At 37.2% G+C, this 25,469-nt stretch overlaps 1 protein-coding gene across 1 annotated transcript in view; it reads left to right on the plus strand.

Annotated features, from left to right (window-relative positions):
- The window catches only part of Fat4 (FAT atypical cadherin 4), a 166,940-nt gene that overhangs the window by 85,677 nt on the left and 55,794 nt on the right, over positions 1-25,469 (plus strand). The window contains exons 3-6 of the mRNA XM_020188037.2: positions 8,327-8,588; positions 9,888-10,238; positions 15,754-16,676; positions 17,299-17,473. Coding sequence (XP_020043626.2) covers positions 8,327-8,588; positions 9,888-10,238; positions 15,754-16,676; positions 17,299-17,473 — 1,711 coding nt within the window. The remainder of the gene's footprint in view (positions 1-8,326; positions 8,589-9,887; positions 10,239-15,753; positions 16,677-17,298; positions 17,474-25,469) is intronic.

The raw sequence follows: 25,469 nt of genomic DNA on the forward strand, positions 1-25,469 counted from the left end.
TTCTCTTTCTCTCACTGTTTTCTTTCAAGAATACAAATAAGTGCAAATGTAAGTGCAAGGCTTTGTGCATGTTTATGTTTCTCCATGTGGCTTTCTGTGTGCGAGTGCACCATGGAGATGTGTGCATGTGTGCCTGTGCTCGCGCTGCTTTCAAGTTCATCTTTTAAGATATGTTCACAGTTGGGATCACATTTGGGGAGGGTAGGAAGATTTGTATGCCTCTAGCTGTTGTAACCAGCACTGCTTTTAGTGCATTCTACTTTAATTTTTATTGAGCACTGTCTTTTAAGTTTTGAAGAACTTCGGTGACCATGTAGATATTATTATTTTAGAAATCCTAGTTCTACAAAACAGTGAATTTAAAAGCAATATAGAGAATACACAAGTTGTACATTTAGGATGAGACATGATGGAACTTTAAAGGGCATAAAAGCACAAGACAATAAAGTAGGAACAGGTAGGGAAATGGGAGGACGGCTGTTAGCAGTTCAAGGGCAGGGGGCTATAGATGATGTGTGCAAGGTGCAATTTCCTGAAGGCACAAAGGTCAGCACGTTGTAACTGTGTGTTTGTGTGTGTGTGTGTGTGTGTGTGTGTGTGTGTGTAAAAGTGGGGAGGGGTGGAAAGGAATAAGGAAGCACACTAAAACTTTGAAGAAGGAGGGGCATTTATTTGTAAAACTGATTTAGAAGCATTGTTTTTTAAAGATAAAGCTAATTAGTTTCCTTCCCTTCTTGAGTACATTTTCTTTTAAATTTTCAACGATGCTTTAATAACTTCTGAGTATTTCAACTTTTGACACGAGGAAGTGACATTTCTTTAACACTTTGCCAAGCAGGATGGGTACCCAGACTTCATACAATATTCTGAATTGTGGCTTTTTCTTTTTTGTGTGTGTGTTGTTTACAATAAACAAATTTAATTGTTTCAGATAAATCTTTTTCCACTTGCTATTTCCTTCTCACTCCTTACCTCTTAGTTGAATTTGAAATGTTTTCTCTCTTTCCAAATCATGACTGTGTTTTCTTTCTCCATCTACTGGGAGCAGCACTGAATATGGAAATACAGGAGTTTCTTTTAATTTGCAGCTAGCATTAAATTGTCACACAACTATCTAGTGTATTAATTTAGCAAGTTTGACAGAATTCTTCAAGCACTAAATTTTTGTAGGTCATTAGCAAACTATGTGTTGATCTATTTTCTTTGTTTATATGTTTTTTCTTAATGACTTAACCTAATGTATAAATGTTAGTGTGTTAGACAAACTCTTGTGGGGCACTAGAGAACAAAGCATGGGTACAAGAATCATAGTTTCAGAAAGTGACACACATGTTTTGAGCTTACATGCAATGTCACTTGACATATATTGGATCAAGATACATGTCTTCTAGTCAGGCGCCAGTGGCTCATGCCTGTAATCCTAGCTACTCAGGAGACAGAGATCAGGAGGATCGCAGTTCGAAGCCAGCCCAGGCAAATGGTTTTTGAGACCCTATTTCTAAAAAAACCCAACACAGAAAAAGGCTGGCAGAGTAGCTTAAGGCATAGGCCCTGAGTTCAAACCCCAGTACCACAAAAATGAAGTCACTTGCTCCATTTTATAAATGGAGTTATTGAGCTATTAATAGTTCAGGATACTCAAACTTCATTTCATGGTAGCATACTTGCTTTTGAAAGTACTATTTAAGATTGCAAAATCCATTTGAAATCTGGCTGTTGACCTTCAGAATTCCTTCCATGTGTTTTTGTCTCTGTGGCTCCTCAGGAGAGAAGAATGTTTTCATACAGCAGTATTTCCACTGAACTACAGCTGAAATACAATATTTATTTCTTGTGCTGCTGATATGGCATATTTTGGATATTTAATAAATGGACTTTTCAAAAGACCTAATTAAATCATTATTCTTGGCAAGACATTTCCAGATACTCACTCCCACTATTAATTCACCACAGCAGCTGATTTTGAACATGAAAAAGATTCTTTTTATCAATGTAGTCTGGTGTTTTTCCTTCCTAGCAGAAGACTTATCACAACTTTAAGCGTATAGTTTGTTATTATGGTCATTTTGTAGATGACATTTCAAAATACCAAACTATTTGTGCAACAGCTTTAAATAGATTTCTTTGCTTTCCCCATATTCCCAAGAATGTATCATCTTAATAGGTCAGAACTGAATGTAGCAGCTTTCATACCTGCTGTACTTTACTGGAATAATGGAATTCCTCAGGAAGAAGAATAAATAGTTAAGAATGTGGCCAGATTAGCAGTCCAAAATTTGATTTGCATATTTTTGTTAAACCATAAAATTATAATAAATGTTAGCTACTCATGTAATACACCCGAATATACAAGGTACATATGGGCAGTGTATAAAACTCAGCTCTTCCACGATTAAATTAAAAATGGTTTTGAGGCGTTCACTTTATTAAGTTTTAAAATTGGCTTTGAGACTGCAGAATAAAACTGTTGCAAATGTCAGTAAACATAAATTATGAAAGAAGGTTTTTTTATTATAAATTCTTTATTAGCATACATTCATTATACAGGAGGGCATTCATAGTGACAATTTGGATTAGACTTCTACCATACATTTTTGCTGTAGACTATTAGAAATCATTCCATTATATGTTTGATTTTGGAAGGAAAAAACATGTCGCCTATGATAGAAAAGATGATGGAGACCGTGGATGGCGTTCTCTCTTAGTATCCCAGCTGTACATCCCTACACAGCACAGTGTACATTGCTCATAGTAATCTTTTAAAAGTTCTTAGTCTGATTATTTTATAAATAAATTGTTTGAGGTTAATAATGGAGAAAATATAAATGTGTATATTTAAATCAAAAGGTAGTTTCTCAAGTCTAAACTCTAAAATTACTTACACCTCAGTGTCAAGATTAGCAATTACACATCAGAAACTATATTTTCCCTGGGAGATGAGGCAACTCTAACCAAATTTCCATTTATATGGAGAAGTCTTAGTTAAAAAAATTAGAAATAAAAATAACTAGCATGGTTCTATACTTAAATATTTCTTAAGGATCATTCTAGGTTTTGCACATCTATCAACTAATTTAATCTTCACAACTCTGTTTTGCAGAGAATACAAACAAGAAACATAGAGTCAACAAGAATAAGTGTGTGTCCAAAGAATCAGCCCCAAAAGTAATCCCACAGCAACATATCAAGCTTCCAGTGCATATTTAACTCACTATTCTCACCACAATACATGCCATGAGAGGGCTGTTTCCAACATGCCAAAGTAGGGTAAAGTTAGTATCCTCCATTTCCACTTTCACATGCTTCTTTAATTTTAATTCTCTGCCATCCTTTTATCATTGGATTTTGCTGAAGCTCCCCTCCCCCCTCCCCTCTGCAGCAGACACTTCCTTGGGCCTCCTCCTTCCTCTGCCATCGCTGCCTCTGCCCTCCCATTCTACAAACACCAGTGTGCAGTCTTGATACTGCTCTTTCCTTCTCATCTGCTCCAAATTAATTCTCAATGACACAGTGGCTTCAACAGACACCTCCATAACATGACCTTCAGATAATTTTCTTAGGTACCTTTCCAAAATTTTCATCACCAGATCTCCGTTTTTATGAAGATGTCCTTCCATTACTGAACACACCACAGATAAAATTTCTCTTCCTAATTTCTTCCTGTATCAAAGCGTATCCTGTTCCTAACATGCCATCAATAAGAGCATTCTTCTAATTCCTGCCATACTCATTTGACACTTTTTCTTTCGCTTTCTCCTGTCACATAGGATTGTTAAAAGAAGTGAGAATATATAGAGAAATGTGAACAAATGAGAGCTGTGATCATTACTTCTATATCCAATAGTCTGTTGACTTTGTCAGTTTATTCTGTGTATCTTGCTGGGTATGCAGGAATTCTGAGTCTAAATTCTAAAACAATATAGCAAGATCCAAATCCTTTCAACTAAGCCTCTTTACATCCAGAATGGGGTTAGTAACAATACTTACCCAACTCTACTCTTGTATTTTTAAACTAATTATACTCCTTGGAGTGTGCTCAGAGCACTGTGTAGCACCTGGTAAACACGTAATGAATGCTCAACAACCTTTCCATTCCTCTCAACTTTTTGATTTATAGTTTGTCATATTGAGTGTCATAGCTCAAAGACCCAGAGAACTCAAGAGGTCACCTCTGCTTTCATTTTTACAGAATAGGGACTTTGAACTTGTTTCACCAACTTATTTCACCAACTTTGGGGAAATGGAGCCCTACTCTCTTGGGCCCCAATTCTACTCATTGTGTCCACTCTCTAACTTTCCATCACATGCATTCACTCTATACAATCACTAGCAGTTTGCTTCCAACCCACAGTATGAGGTATGTGGTCATAGAATTCAACTCATTTGTGTTTCATTTGAGAGTCTCAGAAATATAATCCTAATGTAACATTTTCACAGGACCTTCTTCTTGTGTTATAGGTTAAAACTGCAGTCTAAACTGCTCCACAGTGAGGAAGCCAAGCCCTCCTTCTCTCCCTCTGTACACACTTACACACCAACCATTTTTGTTAATGTATGTTAAGCAGAAATTCCCTTCTACAAGACCCAGTCAGCCCCACTCCTTCCATTACCTTTGCCTGAGATGGTGAGTTTGGATCTTGCTGTGTTTCTTTAGGTCCTTCCTTGAACCATAGCACAAGAGCACAAGCAGTCTGGGATATAAATCCACTTTCAAGTATAAAGGTCACCCTGCACCTCAGAACCCCATTCTAACCACAGGCTCCTTGGAGGTGTGAACTGAAGAGAGACACTGCCTGCCCACCACAGATCAAGTCCACCATGCTTGGGAGTGGTAGCATGGCTGCAGACCCTCTCATCCAGGCACTTCATAAATTAAAACTGAAGCCGACATTGGAGGTTGAGATTTATTGTAATTTAATGGGATTGAATAAATGGCACCTTGTTAATACTTACTGTGATAAGGACACTGAATATAAGACTTTGAAGGGTACAATGCAATATTGCTTGCTCTAGACACAATGTCATCCCTCAGTCTTATGAACTACTGTGGAACTGTTGCTAGCCCTCATTCCCCCACTCCAGACCCCTGGGTACCACCATTGCATTCTCAATTTCTGGGAGGTTGGCTGATTTCGGTGCCTCATATAAGTAATGTCACTCTGTACTTGTCCCCTGTGGCTGTTTTATTTCACTTAGCACAATGCCTGTAAAGTGTCACACGTGGCAGGATTTGAACTTAGGACCACTCGAATCATGCTTCCAGGCCTTCTTGCTTTTAGTTTATTTTTTAGGTGGGATTTTGCTTTTTCCCAGGCCCTGCCCCAAACCTGAATGCTTCTTCTTTTTTTTTTTTTTTAAATATTGTTGTGTTAAGGGTACATTGTAACATTTACAAAAGTTCTTAAAATATATCATAGTTGAATTCACCCTTCCATAGGTAAATGGATGGATCTAGAGAACATCATCTTAAGTGACCTTAGCTAGGTTCAAGGACAAGAGCTGCATGTTTTCTGTCATATGTGGAGTACATACCTAATACAAATACAGCAATTCTATGAAAAACAGGTCACACTAAGGGAGGTCACATATGAGAGAGGGAGGTCACATACGAGAGAGGGAGGGTAAAAGAACAAAGTTAAGAAGGTGAATATGGTTGATGTACTTTCTATACAAGAATGAATATAGAATTTTTAAGCCTGTCAAGATCACCATAAGAAGGGGAGTAAGGTAGAAAAGAGGAAAGTAAAGGAGAGGAACCAATTCAGGTTATAATACATATATACGTGGAAATGTCACAAGGAAACTCCCTGGATAGCTATCTTAAACAACACAAAAGTGTTTCAAAAACAGAGAAGAGGAAGGTAAAACAGGTCCTGTCTGGGACTTGGTTCCAGTGGCGGAGGGTGTGGGGGGAAAGTGGGGGATAAAGTAAAGGAGAATGATCTGGATGTTTCTACCTCCATTGCTGGGATTACAGGCCTGTACCACCATGCCCTGCTTGGTTTTGCTAATATGTTTAGGTCCTGCTAATATTTTTGCCTGGACTTGCCTTGAACTGCAATCTTCCCAGTCTCTGCCTCCCAAGTGGCTGGGATAACAAAGCATGTGCCACAACGCCCAGTGTCCTCTTTTAAACCAAACAATATTCCCTCGTGTGTATGTACCACATCGACTTCACCTATCCACCACTGGGCATTTAGGCTATTTCACATCTTCATTGGCATAAATAGTGCTTGAAGGACCATGAGAGTGCTAATTTCAGTTCTGTGGTAGCAATCCCTGCCACTGAAATTGCTGGATCTGCTTGCAGTTTTGTTTAGGGACTGACTTATTCACATTGAGTCCAGCACATTCCCACCAATCGAGGGCCAAGGCTTCATTTCTACACACCTTGCTGATATTCGTGACCTTCTGTTATTTATCCTACCAGGTTTGAGGTGCTATGCTCCTGTGGATTTGATTTGTATTTCCCTAGCTGTTAGTGACATTGAGGAATTTTTTTTTCATGGTACTGAGGCTTGATCTCAGGGGCTACACCTTGAGCCACTCCACCAGCTCCTTTTGTGATGGGTAGGGTCTCAGGGACTATTTGCCTGGGCTGGCTTCGAACTGTGATCCCTCTGATCTCTCCCTCCTGAGTAGCTAGGATTACAGGCCCCTTTTCATATCCCTGTCAGCCATTTTTGTTTCTTCTTTGGAGAGATGTCTATTTGAGACAATAGCCATTTTGTAGTTAGATTATTAGATTGTTTTTTGCTATATTTTGGAAATTAATCCTTTATCAGGTACGTACTTTGCAAACATTTCCTCCCTTTCTTCTCATTCTCCCATACCAAAAAGGTATTCCCCAGGTTACCCTTTTTACCTTCTTAACTGTTTCCCTGACTTTGCAGAAGCTTTTTAGTGTGATGTAATCTTACTTGTGCCCTTTGTTTTTGTTGCTTTGCTTTTGGATTCACAGGTATGAAATCACTGCCAAGACTAATGTTGTGGGGAAAGGAAGCCTTGTGTGTTTCTTCTAGGAGCTTTATTTTCAGGTCTTTTGTTTAAGTGTTTCATCCATTTTGAGTTGGCTTTTGTGTTTTGTATGTGATAAGATGGATATATCCATCCTGATGCCAGTACCATACTGTTTTAATTGCTGTAGCTTTGAAGTAGTTTCACTTCTGGATTTCAAAATCCTTACAGTGTTCTTTCTCAGTGTTGTTTTGGTTATTTGGCTTAATGGTTTCATATGAATTCAAATTTTTTTCTATTTCTATATAAATGAAGAGTGAGCTTTCTCTCACTTCATTACTACTGAACCTAACTGGGCTAACTGGGGGTGACTGGAGATGCAGAAAGGACAAATGATAGACAGACATGCATAAAGCTGGGGTCAGGAGATGCACAACAGCCTCGTTGCTTCTTTATTCTCTTCTTTCACTTTGCTTCTTTTCTCTTATTCTTTAAGGCCTTGCTTCTTTACTATTCTTTAAAACCTTGCTTCCAAAGTCTTCTTTTCTATTCTATAAAGTCTCTTTTCCTTAGACTCACACTGTCCAATGTTTTCTTTAGCTTTTTTTTTGCATAATCTCTCTTAAAGTCTTTGCCCTCATTCTTGCACTGTCCCATCAGATTTGCACTGTCCCTTGTTCTCTTTAATCTCTAGCATAACTCAGCAGCAGGAGCAGCAGTCAGCTGCATCATTCAGAAAGCAGCCCCCCAATAAAAAAAACCCCTCAACCCTTTTCAGCAAGTCTTTTTTATCTAGTGGTAAACAAGGAGGTGGAGCAACAGTTCTCAGGGAGGGGCATGACATTGTAACAGGAGAAACCTGCGTTCTTACTTCTCTGAACGTAAACAACTTAGGAAAAGCAGCTGTGATGCATTTTGCCTCTTGCTGTCTTCTGCAGCTGGGGCTCTGCCAAACTTAGCCTGCTGATTACTGGGCACAGCTGTGCTTATGTCAAGCTCTCATAAACTTCTCATAATCCGCTCCCCAGAAAATGCTACTAGGATTTTGATAGGGATTGCATTGAATGTGTAGATACCTTTGGATGGTATGGCCATTTTACAATATTATATTTTCCAATTCATGAATGCATATGCCTTACCATTTCCTCATGTCTTCTTTAATTTCTTTCATCCATGTTTCAGAGTTTTCAGTGTACAGATATTTTACCTCCTTAACTTAGCTTCTGTTACCTTTGGAAGTCTTATAGTATCAGGTGAGATTAAAACCCAAAGCCTCACTTTGTCAAATACATGTTCCAAAGAAAGTAGAAGAAGCAGTGCTCTTCCTAGCTTACTTTCAGCAGTTCAGATGTCTGGCCTTTTTCCTTAGGGTGCCAATGCCCTGGTCACCTATGCCATCATCAGTGGAGCCGATGACAGCTTCCGCATCGACCCCGAGTCTGGAGATCTGATAGCCACCAAGAGGCTGGACAGGGAGCGGCGCTCCAAGTACTCACTGCTGGTCCGTGCAGACGATGGTCTGCAATCCTCGGACATGAGGATCAACATAACGGTCAGTGATGTGAATGACCACACACCCAGATTCTCCAGGCCAGTGTACTCCTTCGACATCCCAGAAGACACAACTCCCGGTAGGCGACGTGCACTCAAGTTCATTTTGCAAGAATCACCTTTGGCCACAATTATGGGCTGTGTTTTGGTTGTCCTTAATCAGTAACAGGTCTTTACTGCATGCTACTTGCTACAAAAATGCATATGCTGGATCCGTGAATCTTTTCATTAACATTGGTGGTGCCATTCCCAAGCAAATTGCTAGGGTTTTTAGAGACCAAATGAGGTTAGCTATTTATCTGATTACTAATTACAGATACTTCTGTTTCTGAAATATTTGTGACATGGGCTGTTAACTCTTCTTTCACTGATTTTGATATTCTTTTCCTCTTTAAAAGTGTCTAAGTGCTTATGCTTCTGTGCATGGAAACAGCAGAGAAAAGGACATGAAACCCCATGGTCAGTGGTTATTAGCTGTGTGCCTGCGGCACGATAATTCTTTCTCTTTGCTTCACTTCCTTTTCTGTACAATGGAAACAATAATTGCTGTTAGAATTCAGGAGAAGGGTTACATAGAAACTACAAGTGATTTGCTAGTGTGGGGCTGAGGATTAGCAAGTGCTCAATAAACGTGGCTAGAATCTCAATATTGATTTGTAATCTTGCCTCTTTGAACATATTATGTTGTGATTGTTGAATCTGAATACTTAAGGCCCAAATTTCCAGTGTGTATATGCTTTGTTCCCATTATTAGAACTTCTTACTAAAATTAAAATGTTATTCTGGATTGCATTTGAAATGAGCTTGCATGGTAGAACACGTTTTCAAAACTCCATTTGACAATGGAATTACACATATAGAGTAACATTTCTCCCTAGTTTTCCCTCCTTCTAAGGTAAGTGGCTCATGTCCTTCTTCAGGAAATTCCCATCATGTATTTCTAGTCTTAATGACAGCAATAACCTGTGTAGCTTAATGCACCAGGCCTGTGCCTATATTATTGCTGGAATCCATAGTTCCAGACAATAGCAAGGGACTCCAGTAAACATTTGTTGATTTTATAGATAAATTTATAAACTGGTAATGCCAGGTGGGGAAAAAAAATGTCAAAAGTAGGACTCATTCCCCCAAAACATTTACATGACACTCTAAGATCCCTGGATAGCAAATAAGCTGCCCAATTTACTGATATTGGGTGCCGATGTCAGTGTCAGTGTGAAAAGCTGCAGAGTGCTATGTGTGCTGTATTTTCATAACGGTTGTCTAGTTGAAGTATTTTACTGTAAGAACAAGTCTGTATGCATTTTGTTAGTAACAGCTCAGTCCTTGTTGCCCCACTACTGTGGACTTTATTAAGTTAAATTCTTCTTTTTCGGCAGGTTCTTTGGTAGCAGCTATTTTGGCCGTAGATGACGACTCTGGTGTGAATGGAGAAATTACATATGTCGTGAGTGAAGACGACGAAGATGGCGTATTTTTTCTGAATCCAGTTACTGGAGTCTTCAATTTGACTCGAGCATTAGATTATGAAGCACAGCAGTATTACATCCTCACTGTTCGTGCTGAAGATGGTGGCGGACAATTTGCTTCCATCAGAGTTTATTTCAATGTCCTAGATGTAAATGACAATCCACCTGTTTTCAGCTTGAGTTCGTACAGCACCTCTTTAATGGAAAATCTACCTCTAGGATCTACTGTTCTTGTGTTTAGTGTTACTGATGCAGATGATGGTATGTAGTTTATTAAACATACTTTAAAAGCATCGTGAAAAGATAGTTCATATTAATATTAACCATTTATATTTATTTACTTTGCTTAGCTGCCCCAAAATTGCATTCTGTGACTATATATTCAAAGTTGAGAAGTATAATTAGAATGTAATTATGGAGGTTTTTAAAGGTCAAGCAATTTATCAGTTACACTTTTATAACAGTTATACAAGGAGTATTTTATTATTTTGTAAACTTTTTTTAATGTTATATTTTATTTTTCACCTTAAATGTGTGGCACTATTTTAATTTAGTAGTAAAGAAGTCATTAACAGTTTTTGGTAACTTTCTGTTAGGCAAATAAAAATATTTATGCTTGCATATATTACTTGAACTTAAAAAGGATAAAATTTGGGAGCAAAGGAAACTAAAGCCTTAAAAATTACCTAAGAATGCATAATTAAATTACACACCACACCAGTGTGTGGCAGTACTGGTGCTTTCTAGGCAAGCTGTCCACCACTTGAGCCACACTCAGCCTTCTATGCCTTAGTTATTTTCAGGTGGGTCTTGCCTTGTTTTGCCCTAGCTAGCCTGGAATGATGATATTGCAGAGATCTGCCCTCTGTGTAGCTGGGATTACAGGCACGAACCACTAGCCAGGCCCCTAAATTATGTGTATTTTAATGAGAATTGTTAATGATATTTTAGCAAGCTTTCACACCTCAGTTCTGTTTAATTTATGCTATACAATCAAGTTGAGATTTTGTATAAATTCTGTCTATCATGTGTTTGATTTATACTTACTGCAAAAGCATCTGGCACAGCTTTCTTCTTAAAGTGGTCTCCCTCGGTCTTTCTTCTAAGGCCTTTTGTGTAAATACAGGTGATCATATGATACAACATCAGAGGCAACAGCACTCTACAGATTACCAGCCTGAAGCTGAATTGTTGGGAAGTTCGTACCTCTGTTTTCCTTCCCTCTAGATGCAGCTAAATGTCCTGTTTGTAGACAAAACAAAATGCAGTACTTTGAAGCAGAAACTGATCTCTAGCCTGAGGATATGCCTCCTGGCACAGGCGTATCAACCTTAATTTAGAATTTCCTGATTCTTACTGACTGGATGATTTATGTAATCTCAGAATACCATTGCTTCTTACCTTTCATTCTGTTCTATACTTAGCTCCCTTTCTGGAGTGGAGAGAAATGGCACATTGAAAGATGTGAAAAGTAAAGGCACATTTTTTATAGATGTTATAATAAACACATTTGGGAATATTTTCTTTAGAAACCTTGAGTGAATGCATTTCAGTTTCCTCCTCTTATTCGAACATAAGTAAAATTGGGCACACAAATGTATGAAAAATAGATGTAGCTCTAATACCAGGACCACAATTACTACAGTCTTTCTTGACGTTCATTTCACTCTTATTATAACGTAAAGTTAATCTGCTTGTTCCTAGAATATATCTACTTATGATACCATTCATAAATTCTTGTTTTCTACAGTAAGTTATTTATTGTGTGTCAGAGAGAGCCTAATGTTCCCAGAATTATGCACTTTCTAATATATGTTATTTACTCTCATCAACTAAAATGTAGAGACCTGGGAAAATATTAAAAAAAAAAAAAGGAAAATTTTCTTCAAAAAGCTGCTGGAATATTCTATGCATATGTAATCACAGGCAGACATTAATTGTTAACGCTAAGACATTTTTCACAGATTTTTTCCCCTTTGTGTGGCCTAAATGTTCTAAGCTATATTTGCGCATTGTTTCAGTTTTGAATACTTTTATCAGTGTAAGTTCCTGTACCTTGACCCAAAATACAGGACAAAATTCCTATTTTTTCTGAATTTCAAGGATAATGATAAGTGTGACCTTGTTTATAAAGATTACCAATACAGTTTCACTTAACAGTTCTCTAGGTATCTCACAAACAATATTTATTTAGATCTTTTTAAATTAACCCTAATCTCTGATCAAAGTTTTCTAATGAAGTAATAAAGTCATTTCTAGATGAAGAAATTTCATATGAAAATAAATATAACATTTTCTGTTTTCTGTATATAGACTCTCTCAGAGTTTAAGTGTTAAAATTTTAGATTACCCAATCATTTTATAAGACTAAGCCAAATCTATGATTTTCATAAGATAGATAACGCTTCTGTGTATGTAGTATTGTGGAAAATTATTATAAATTGGAACCTCTTGAAAATATCCTGGATTAATGTTTTATTTTTCTAGAAAGCAGATGCATTTTTAAAATGGGTAGTTACAATTTTGGCTAGATAATTGTACCCATACCTGCTTGGTGCGCGATGGAGAGCATGTGAATAGTGAGTGGGTTTCGTATTCCAGTGCTCTGAGGACCTTGTAGGAACTGCTTCATGCACACGTGTGCTGTCTCCATCACTTCTGTGCACTGCAGCTCTGTGAGCGGGCAACATATTAAAACAGCATGCATTTTATGCCATAGAGCTACATCTTTATGCATTTATGTATTTTGTCTATTATGCATCCCAGAACTAAACTATTGATCCAAAGACAAATATCTGCACGGATGCGCGAGCACACACACACACACACACACACACACACACACACACACACACACCAATAAAACTGCCAAGAGGAATCATGGTACTAAATGGCTTTCAGAAAATTAAACACAAATGGTTTGAAATGTGGCCTGTTTTCAGTTTAAAAATCTAACAGGCTAAAAAAGCCCACTAAATTCAAGTACTAATATATTGGGATAAAATTTAAAATGGAAGACTAGTGTAGTTACTGTTTTGTTGTTCATATATTTGATGCAAAAAACCCAGGAAGAAAAATGACCTAAGTTTTGCCTTTTTCATAGCTACAAATGTTAAGAGAACATTTTGAGTTTTAATATGTCCACATTGTATTTTCTAGACACAGAGCTTAAGCCCAAGCTTACTCATGAGATTTGTCAGGAATAAAAAGTCCTTTCCTTTAAAGTAAAGTAAATGTCATGGTTTCCATAGCACAGATTCACAGCAGCTAAGTTTCAGTTCCTGAGATCAGAGCTGTTTCCTTGTGTTGCAGTATTTGGTGCAATAATAGCTATTGTTTATGTTTGTTCCTCAAAGATAATAGGTTTTATCTTTAGTTCATTTTTAATGATTTTACCTCATATATTTGCCATTATGCAAAAATCAGTTTTTCTTCTTTCATAATTCTAGTGAAGGCTCACACATATTTCTGCCTTCCCCAGCACAGCCCACCAAACTTTTCCTTTTATAGAACCGGCTTTTCTGCTATTGACGACAGACTATAAAATCTCAGTGTCACTTTCTCTTTGCACCTCTGCAGTTGAGTTGTTTTCGTGGGGAAACACCGTACGTGTAAACTAAGGACACTGAGATCCTTGATTTAATTGCTCACTTTCCAATCGATTTATGTAGACATTTTAGACAGTCGCTTCAGAGTCATGTGAAATTTTGTCTGGATTTCTAATTTTTTTTAATCTCAAATATGAAACATTTCATATATTTTCCTAGAACTATTTTTTTATATCCTCACTTGTAGGTCTTATTTTTAGTCAGGTACTTTCACAACTTTTTCCAATAATAATCATGTCTGAGTTTGGGTTTCCAGGGAACAAGGATTCAACATTTGCTTCTGGACTTTGTCATAGAAAATGTCTGTAGAAAGTAGTTAAAAGTAATTAGATTTTTTATACATAGACCCCCATCCACACACACATATATAATGAGATTTGATATTTTATATCAAAGTAGGTGGAACTTTTTTCTGAGCTGGTGGTATTTTAAGATAAGGAAGTGAGGCAGGCTGTTGACCTTTTTCTCTTTAGCTCTTAAAATTCTTTCTCCCCAGCTGGTAAATTGACCTGTGGCCTCTTTTAGAATTATTTATTTGTATTTTTCCTGATGCTCAGGGTCCTTAGTATTCTGAATTTTACAACCTTTGCTTTGTTCATTTGTGAGTAGTCTTAAATAAGCTGTAAAGATTAAAAGCCACAACTCATACTGAGGGTGAAAAGTACCTTTGTGAAGATCTACAAAACCATTGCTTACCCAACAAATTCTGTTTGAGTCAACAAACTAGTGCCTGAAAGTCATTTTCTAAATATTTTTCCTCTGTATCAACATATAGGCAAAGGACATTAGTTAGAGATCATCAAATCACAGAAATATCAGAATTATGGCTTTACTGAAAAGAACAAACCCTACATGTTAGAAGAGAAAATTTCATTCACTATTCAAGTAGTCTGCCTTTGTAAAGAACTTGATGAGATTCAAGAAAAGACAAAAGTTAACTTAAGGATTCATAGACTAAGAGGAACAATCTAGAAAGAGGAAGGAAGGAAGGAAGGAAGGAAATGGAAAGAAAGGTTTAATTGCTCTAGAAGACTGTTGGCAGAGTGGGCATTATTTCTGACAGATGGAATTCAGAAACCTAAATATTTGAAATTATCTTCAGAAATATCAGACCTATTTATTTGTAAGCAATTTGTTATTCTGTAGGTATTTCTAAGACCCCAAGTGTAAAATCTTTACTAAGGATGGATTATTTAAGTGAACAACATGTTTCTCATTATAATATCCTATAATATTCCCAGCATCCTTAGGATAAAACATAAAGATGCACATGACTCTGTGGACCAGGGAAGATGACACTACTCTGAGACAGAAAATCTGACTTTCTCTCTGTTTCCACTGTTTATCTATTACTTACCTGTCAATGATTTCCTAAAAAACAAGCTGAGGTATTCACCTTTGCTACAAGAGTCTCTACAATCATTTTCTGAAATGAGGATTTTTAATATTTTTTAAAATTAGTGGCATATATTCCTAGAGAAAAAGGCGTTATCTAAATATTGCCCAGTGTAAGTGCATGAACATTTATATTTGGAGACTTTCATGTATAATTTGACTGCTAACAATTCTTTAAGAAATATTTTTAAAAACATAATATATATATTTGAGAGAACTATTTTCTCAAAGGCCATTACTTGGCCAGATGCTTAATAGGAATTAAAAAGTTTTTATTGGTTCTGACAAGAAATGTAAAAGTAGACTTAAAGCATCCATGACTAATGTCATACATCAGAACATTTTATTACTCTTCTCTGAAAATTGATGTCAGCCTCAATAAATTACTGAAGTTATAAATGTTTGTTTAATGATACAGAGTGGCACGGCTAGCGTTGGGCCCTGGAGAATTGTGTGATAGAAACAAAGAAAGCTTAGAAAATATCTGCCCCCTGGAATATTTGCCTCTTCCTTTGTAACTTAACATTTCAACATTATAGTAAATAGCAAGCAATGTCTAGATCATTTGTTCAGCAGTTTGTAAACATTTTTGCAGATCAAAAGTTAACAGGAAAAGTTAGCATATACATTATTCACAGAAAATTGAAGCACAGCTAAATCACACTGAAGCTTTGGGTGTATGATACAGCACACGTGCACAGCTCTGTGCCAAAACTGTTGATGCAACTCAGTTTCCAATCAGGACATGTTTAATGTTTTCCCTTCAATTTCAGGCATCAACTCCCAGTTGGCTTATAGCATTGCTTCAGGCGATAGTCTTGGGCAGTTCACAGTTGACAAGAATGGTGTGCTGAAAGTCCTGAAAGCTTTGGACCGTGAAAGTCAGTCCTTCTACAACCTCGTGGTTCAGGTGCATGACCTGCCACAGCTCCCAGCCTCCAGATTCACAAGCACTGCTCAAGTCTCCATCATTCTGTTGGACGTCAATGATAACCCACCAATATTTCTTTCTCCTAAACTGACATACATTCCAGAAAACACACCTATCGATACTGTTGTTTTCAAGGCTCAAGCAACTGACCCAGACAGTGGCCCAAACAGCTACATTGAGTACACTCTGCTGAGCCCTTTGGGAAACAAGTTCAGTATTGGGACCATTGATGGAGAAGTGAGGCTCACAGGAGAACTGGACAGAGAAGATGTTTCTAATTATACTCTGACCGTGGTGGCTACAGACAAGGGTCAACCATCTCTGTCTTCATCTACAGAGGTCGTAGTTATGGTGCTGGATATCAATGATAACAGCCCCACCTTCGCACAGCCTTTGTATAAAGTGGAAATTCACGAAAACACACTAACAGGAACAGACATCACACAGGTATTCGCAGCAGATGCAGATGAAGGAACAAATGGACAGGTCCGCTATGGCATCATTGATGGCAACACCCATCAGGAATTTCGGATTGACTCTGTCACAGGTACCATCACTGTGGCTAGGCCTTTGGATAGAGAGAAGACCCCTACTTACGTTTTAATTGTTCAGGCTACAGATCGGGGCAGCACCCCCCGAACTGACACCTCCAATGTCAACATTGCTTTACTGGACATTAATGACTTTGTCCCCATATTTGAACTATCTCCATATTCTGTAAACGTTCCTGAGAATTTAGGGACACTTCCCAGGACCATTCTTCAGGTCAGTATATTTAAATATAACAAGCATTACATTCACTGTCAGACAGCTGATTTGAATGCTCTGTCTTCCTCAATGTTCATGTCACCCCATCCTTTCTTCACTCTCATCCATAAATGTTAGATGTAGATACACCAAGTCTTGAGAAGGAAAGTTTATGATCATTATACCTGAAACCTATTAAAAGTTCCTCATATGTTAAATATTGCATTTCAATTATGTTCATTTGTGTATATTCATTTTGCACACATGGACGTATTGGAGTGTTGTTAGTTTTTGTTTCACCAAGAGAGCAGTATTTGCATATAGTAATAAAATAGAACAATGTCAAAGTTTTTTTTTAAATGTTACAAGTTAACATTCTCCCTTTCTTATCCATAAATTCAACTACCAACTTGAAACTGCTATTAAAAATTTTCATTGAGCCTGCCAAAAATGTCTGGCATTAGTTTTATGCATATTTTTACACAAATAAATGTGTGCAATTCTTTCCTGTTTTTATTTTTCATTTGAAATTGTATCTTTGAAGAATTCTAATGCAGCTCAACCTCATTATCTTTTAGTAGGCTTATTTATATCCTGCATAGCTTATGTTAAGCTTACTTTCATTCTTTGCATGCTACAGGTGGTAGCAAGAGATGACGATCAAGGATCGAACAGCAAACTCTCGTATGCTCTGTTGGGTGGAAATGAGGACAATGCTTTTATTCTCTCAGTCAATGGAGATCTTAGAGTGACACAGAGTCTGGACAGAGAAACAAAGGAGCACTTTGTCCTGATGGTCACAGCCACAGATTCAGGTAAGACCATTACAACTGTCTACTTGTGAATAATGTCTTTTTGACTTTGAAAATATTTTATTATTAATTATTTGTTGAGATTTATTAATGCATGGATTGCTGACTGTATCTATGCAATTAATAGCACATAAATTTGTGAAATGTACATGTAAGTGGTGATGGCTTAAGCACATCACAAGCAAAACTCTGTTTCTGTAAAACAGAATGTGTCCCATCCTATAAGTCACTTCTGGGTGTGAACTTACACTCTACCACCTAAGTCAGGAGACATTTGAACTACTTTAGCATTGAAAGCATCTAGATGGTACTAATAGGCCATGAAGATAAGAGAGTGGGTCCAGATTTCTGCCTCACTAATCCTCTAAGGTGGACAACCCAGTGGTGGCTGTAATCAGCGTTCAGGGAGCCCCATCGTGTGCAAGTGAGAGCAAGTGTTCAGTGACTGGTGTAATGAACTGCCTTGAAAAATGAAAAGCAGCACAGTCAGCTTTCAGTGCCTGGAGAGAGTAGTTACATAAAGGTCTGTAGCAGAAAGCGATAAAACACAACCTACTTTTTTCTTTTTGAAATCATTTTGTATTGTTAGCATTTTTATGAATGTATATTATTTCTACAGATGGATCTCATCATGACATTTCAATACATGCATATACTTTACTTGGATCATATCCACAAACTCCATTGCTCTTTCTTATCACCCCTACATTTTTATATAATTTTTTATTTTAATGTAACTTTTATTATTGTGGTTTCATAACGCATACAATATACTTTGATCGTATTCACCCATCACTCTCCCCTTAAGCTCTGCATCTTCCTGCTGCCCCCGCAAAGTAGTCCCCCTTTCACAGACATTTTTAGATAGTACTGTTAACACTATTTTGTTTTGCATATATAGACTGTGTTCATAAATACAGAGCACTTCTAATTCAATTTTGAAATAGCCGAAAACTTGTGAAAGAATCTTTATACCTTGAATAGTATAGGTGGTGGTGTTTATTTGTTGACTAAATGAATGAATAAATCTTTGACTTTTCTAAAGGATTAAGGAATTATGTGACATTTTCCTTATAACATTTACTGATGAAAATTAATGTCATAACTCAATAGTTCTGTATTAAATGTAATTTATTTATATTAATGTCATTTAGGAAAAATATTTGTTGAAATGTTCTTCAGCCAAGATTGGTTTGTTAGAACCCCAAATGACTGACAGTTGCATATGTATATACATATATACACACATACATATACCATTAGTCATGTATATAGATGTGTGAATATGACCAAAATTTAGAGACTTCAGATGAGTTATTCTGACTGTTGTAGAAATGTTTTTGATTAATTTAATGTATTAAAATTTTTATTGTATATGATCAGTTTCACAGCATATGATGTACTGTTTTACAGCAATACTCAAAAAACAGCAAGGAAATTTGAGTTTATAAATAATGAAAGATTTGTATCAAATATTCCAATGATAAAGCTGTTTATTTTTAATTAAGGTCTCTTTCTATGTGTATATGTATATATAACATAAATAATACAAGTATACATATATATACATTTTATGAAAAGGCCAAAATATGTTTTATTCCCCATACTTTATTGTGTATAAATTGCCATGTTATGTTATATGTAAACTCTAAAATCCTAAAGAATGATAAACAAAATGTATCATGGCAGACTCACAAAATTTATGCCAACTTAATGTAAAATTTGTTTATTTACAAAGCAACTCTAGCATTAGTCAGTCAGTGTAATGCAATGATAAAAGTCTGAATTTGAACTGCTCTCATTTGAGTGCGGTCCCTGTCATAATTTTCTTTGTGATTCAGGTGGGTTATATCATCTCCCTCAAGCTCAGTATTTTCTGTAAAATGTGTTTTATACTAAGTACGAAGTACTTGTTATAAGGTTTAATTCATAAAACATATGTTAAATTGCTAAATTCCATCACTACAGTTGTAAAATGATTTTGATAGCTGTGATCCATAAATTTTAAACATTGAAAATGTTTAGAAATAGTTTTCTTTACTATATGTGTTAGTGAAAGACACATGGATTAGATTTTTTTAAATCTCTGCTTAAAAAAAATAATAGTTTAGATAAAACTTCATTTTATCAGTTACTACATTAGGAAATTCTTTTGTGTCTCATACATTTCTTTTTAAGCTTCCAAAGAATGCATTGCACAGTATATATTTAACCATTCAAAAGACCACAGATTTTAAAAACTGTCATTCAGCCAAATTATGGTTAAAGTGAGTTACATGGGCTAGCTGGGAAACTTAACCACTACTTGTAATATCTCTCCATCAAAATGACACCACAAAAGGGCCATTTCCTTAGGGGAAAAAAGTAATGAAAAGAAAGAAAACGTGAAAGGCTAGAACTAAAAAACATTCTCTTCTGACAGATGTGGGTGAGTCAACCTGTTAGGAGGAACTTTCACTAAACAATAGCCCCATAAGGCCTCGGCCTAAAGGTGAGGACATTTCAGAACCAAGTCCTGGTTCCAGGGTTCCAGGCAATATAAACTCATGCCATGAGTCTGGATCCTGAGGAAAACGAGAATTAGAATTCTTAATAAAAAGATAAATGAGAAGTCTAACTATAGTGTCTATGGAGGTCCGTTGCTACTAAATGAGAAATTTGGAGACCCAGTGTATGCAGATTTGGCCCTATATTTACACAGAATTCTGAATTACGGAGAGTTTCGAGTTAAGGACAATAAAAATAAAAATAAAATAAAAGTGTTCAGAAGTGTCTGTCAGTAAGGGCCTTCGAATGGTGCTACACAATGCACTGGAGGCAAGAGTGAATTCCAGTGGCTCTCCACCATTAGTTCTACTATTTTGCCCGTCCTGAAAATTGAAGAATCGGTTGAATCTTGGCCCAGAGTACAGAACTCTATGAAATCTTTCTTAAAAGTTGCCCTGAGCCAGGCACCAGTGGCTCATATCTATAATCCTAACTCAGGAAACAGAAATCAGGAGGATCATGGTTTGAAGACAGCCAGGGAAAGTAGTTCTTGAGAACTTCTCTCAAAAACACTCACAAAAAAAGAGCTGGAGGAGTGGCTCAAGTGGTAGAGTGCCTGCCTAGCGAGTGTGAGGCCTTGAGTTCAAACCCTAGAACCACCACAAAAAAAAAAAAATTGATATTTCAGGACTACGTGTGGAACTTTCTGTGGGTGATGGAGACAGCAGCCAGAAGCTCTGAAGAAAGTCAGACTGGATGTTCTTAGTCACTGACAGTCATATATGACCAAATTCAATTAATTGCCACACATACTCTTAACCTCCTGAATAGCCACAATTTCAGGAGAACGTGAAAGTTTTAGGTATCAGGTTTCAGAATCTGCAGTTTGATCTGGTTTTCCAGGAATGAAAACTCAGACACAGACTTAAAAATGCAGATTCACTGCTATGATTTCACAGTCAAATTGGTAGATGACAAGAGAAAATTCGGAAAAATATGGCAGGTTTTAGATCCCATATGCCATGTTATTCTCAAACTTGTCATGGTCTTAGGACCAGGAAAATGTCAACGTGTTCTTAAGAAAAAAATTGACAGTTTTATTCCTTATCTCACAAATCACCTTTCATTGTTCTTTTTAAGCTCTTACCTGCTGGCAGCCCAAAGATAGGTCAAGTACAGCAATGTGGCAGGAATTGAGTGGCAGCTTTTTAACCATGCTGACCCCTAAATCCTTCAGTTTTTCTTTCGAGGAAACATTAGCATTCCAGCTCTCATCGGATTTTTATTTACTGGCTGCATGTCTATAGGGTGGCACATCTGGAAATTCTAAGTACTCCTGTCTACTGCTCAAAATAACTGACCACCACCCATCACATGTGTGAGGCTGAATGTCACATTGTGAAAACACAAAACCAGAATGGAGTGTGATAATTTTAGTGCACTTTTTTTCATGTAGAATTAAGTTGCTCAACAGACTACAACTCAATTAAAGGTGTTATTTTGGTTAACTTTAGTTGAAAGTATGATATGTTGCCTGTGTTATGTGTTAGCTATTGTTATTTCTTCTGGAAATATGTTCTGTAACCATATTAAAATCGTAGGAGGTACAGCACCTGCCTGGTATAGGGATGCAGTTCCTATGTCCTGGTTTCTACAGTAGGAGCTGCATGGCAGGGCATGTCCTACCCATGGTTAAGCATTCTTTTTCCATGTACCCTTCCTTAGAAGAGTTTGACTCACCACTTGTTTACATAAACAAAATACCTTAAATGTAGTAAGTAGCAGGAAATTATCAGGGAAGCAAGAAGAGCATACTTTAAAAACTAATTCAGAATGTTAATTTATAAAATGAAAGTATATCCTAGAGGTAAGTACAGGATCTTACAGTTCAGCCTAAGATCAAATGTTCTCTCTGCTATGTTCTAGATACGTGACTTTGGACATTACCTTTAATTTCAGGCTTACACCTAGAAATAAAAAACTAATGCCTGTTAGTTCCCCTGTTTTCTAGGTATCGCTCAAGTTTTGTAGGGCCAAAATCAAACTTTACAACTTCTGTCCTCTCCCCACCCTCCACAGATTGCTCTCTACACTCCATAAATTGCCCCATACCATTGCACAGTTTCTGAGAGCAAATCATACCAGTTTTCATTCCTCTTCCTCTCTACTGCACATGCAACAAGTCCATTAACAAGTGGACTCCACCTCAAAAATGTCCAAAAGTCTCCTGAATTTATCCATTTGTTTCGTCTCCAATCTACCACCTTTGTAAGCTAGGGCTAGTAGGGGAGTTTCCTAATTGCCCACCCTCTCTCCTGCATAGTGCGTTACTCAACAGGGAACTTTTAAAACCATAAATTAGATCATCATTTCACATTGCTTGCTTAAAAACCCTCCAGTGGTTTCCAAGAATAAAATCTACAACTCTTACCATTCACCACATGATAACAAATGACCTGGCTTCTGCCCACCTATTAGAAGGATTTACACCATGGAAGCCAGCAACTGTTTCCAGTTGGGATGGCTTGCATCCTGAGAGCATTTACTAAACGGTGACTGCCCTCTGCCAATGCTGGGCTATCTGGGTTCCTTAAACACGCCAGCTTCCTCCTGCCTCAGCCCTTTGCACTTGTTCCCTCTGCTGCAGTGTTCTGCTCTGCAGCCAGCCATTTTGTTCTGATTCAGTTGAGTTGGAGGGGTGGTGCTCATGTCTTGGTTATTTTGTCACAGGTAGGTAAAATATCAGCCTCTTAGAGGAGACTTATCTGATCCCCAATCTTGTGTTGCCCCTTATTTCTCTCTGTCACTATCACTTCTCTTGTGATTTCTTAACACTGGTAGCTATCTAAATTATGCTTATATATGATGCAACATATGAGGATGTATGGTTCTTCCAGCAGAATGTAAATTTCCTAAATCTTACTCAAAACTGAATTCCTAGAACACTGAGGATAGGCCCTGTGACAAAATAGGTGCTTAATAAGTATTCATTGAATGGATGAATGATTTAAATGAGTGGAAATGAAGACAATGTGTTCTCAATTAATCACCCATCTGTTATTTTAATCTGTACCTGCTGTCATATTTGTTAAAATATTTGTTTCTATTTTATTGTTGCTTATTTATCACTTGCAGATCTTGTAAGGAACCCTCTGAAAGGAAAAGTGCAGATCTATTCAAACTCCTAGCTGGAATTACAGGAGTTTTTGCTACATAGGCTGTGGTCATTCAAACTGACCTCTGCCTTGAAAAGTAGCACAAGTTTTTGAGGCTCTGTGGGCTCAGTGTGATGTGATAAAATTGCAGTCACATGTAAGGACTCACTGAAGTATTTTATGACTTTAATTCAGTTTCAGGTGCTTAAAATACTGCTTCAGCGGCATTCTCCTGTCTCCTTCTGAGCCTACTGGCACTTACTCAGTTCTGATATTTATTATACATTTCTGCATAGGTCTTGTTGATTCTCTGTGCTTAGCTGTTTGCTAGTTTGGTACACTAATGCAAGGTCTACCTAAAGAAAAATGATGTGCTTTTGAAAAGTTTTACCACTTGTCAAATCTTTTACACCTGGGCATCCCAAAGCCAAATGCCTGAACCTTCCATAACTCTTAAATACCTCTATGCCTTTCTGGCACTTTATTCTACATGTGGTGGCTGGTTATACATGTGGAGCTTAAAGACAGTAGACTATACTCTTAGCATCAACTTAGTGTGAAAATGGTACTTGTTTTGAATTTTGTTGTGGAAATTTGGGAGTTTAGATAAGCTATTCAAATAAGTATATATCTGTGCAAGTAATCTTTATTTAGGTCTTTGTAATTCCTTTTTAACTTAAGATGATGTTATGCCCTAGGGAACTGAATTAGTATGCAAGAACACCTTAAAATAAGATGGTATGACTGTTGGGAGATGTTAGAGTAGTATGGAAGTATTTTGAAGGATAATTATATAAAAAAACTGTAAGTTAGAGAAATATGAATTAAAAAATAGTTATTTTGACCAGAAGACTTGTTGGAGACAAGCTAGTCCACTTCCATTATTTTCCAGATGAGGGAATTGAAGCCTGGGGTAAATAAGCAGTTTGCTACAGTCTGCAGCCCCAAGTAGTATCAGAGTCAGGAATAGTATCCTTCTAGCTATTGGGGAAACAGTGGCAAAAAGAAGTCTCTGTGCTTAGAGAGTTTGGCTTATAGTCAGAAAACAGATAATACACAGATAATCCATTCACCAGGAATGACATTAAAGAAAGAGGGTTGAGTGGCTACAGAGTTGGGTGGGTGGGTTATTTTTGATGGTAGAGTCAGGACAGTAAATGGGGATCTGGAAAATAGAGTTGCCTGTAAGTGAATGTCCCCAAGTAGGAGCATGCCTGTTTTATCTAGGAACAGGCAGGAATCACGGTGGGTGGGTAAGAAGAAAGGAGAGGAAGATACTTGGGAGATGAGGCCTGGGTCTCACATGCTGTCGGCCGTGTTAGTAGTTTTAACTTCATTCACAGGTAAGGCCTGGTTAGGGTTTTGAACAGAGCTTTGAAAGATCTCATTTTGTAGAAGAGGCTGGCAGAAGCAGTGGCGAAGAAGGAAATAGAAGTGGTGGTGCAGAGGCCCTCACAGCACCCCAAGAGGAAGCAGGGTTTGTGATTAGCTGACAGTGTCATGTGGACAAGAAGCTTCTTTCCCTGTCCTCTTTTTTGTACTCTACACTCACAAAAGACAGATTAATAAGAAGTATAAAAATTCATTTAATGCAAATTTTATATGACTCAAGAGATATCAAAAGGAAATTAAAACTTGAAGAAACCCTTAAGCCTGAGGGTATTTATACTTGGTTTGAAGAACAGTAAACAGTGATTTAAAAAAAAAAAAAAAGAAAAAGATAAGAAGAAAGGACACAAGGTCACGTGATTAAGCTGGGGGAAGCAGCAGACCCAGTTTTGAGATCATCTCAGGGTCCCTTCCTTTGGGTACACCTGGAAGTCTTATGACCTGCTTCAGGGGAAAAGAAGATCAGAGGATCCTTACTGCATCTGTGTTTCCCAAAGCCCTTCAAATTTAAAATAGTCAACATGTCAAGATGCCATATTTTGGGGTGGTATCTTCTGAACTCCCTCACGTGTTAAGTAGCTATCGATTTTATCCATTTTGGGGGTTGAACTACTTGGATTTTGGGGTGGAACTGGAGGAATAGGAAGCTAGGAAAGGAGACAAGTCAAGCAGGAGTCCCTAATTATTAGCTTGAGCCATTTTAAGATGTCAAAAAATAAAAGTTTTAGGGCAGATTATCAGGAATTATTCTTTGGATGTATTTTATTTGAGATACCATGAATAACCAGTGGAGATGTTAAATAGAAAATTACAAATAAAAGTTTAGTGATCAGAGAAGACATTTATGTAGAGATACAGTTTAAGAATTCATAAACACTCTGATAATTGTACTGTCTACATTGAGTGCTTATAAACACCAGAATTTATACCATATTATCTCACATAATACCACTATGGCCAGTAAATTA

This window comes from Castor canadensis, chromosome 9 (genome assembly GCF_047511655.1).
Source record: "Castor canadensis chromosome 9, mCasCan1.hap1v2, whole genome shotgun sequence".
In the NCBI taxonomy this organism is placed as follows: Eukaryota; Metazoa; Chordata; class Mammalia; order Rodentia; family Castoridae; genus Castor; species Castor canadensis.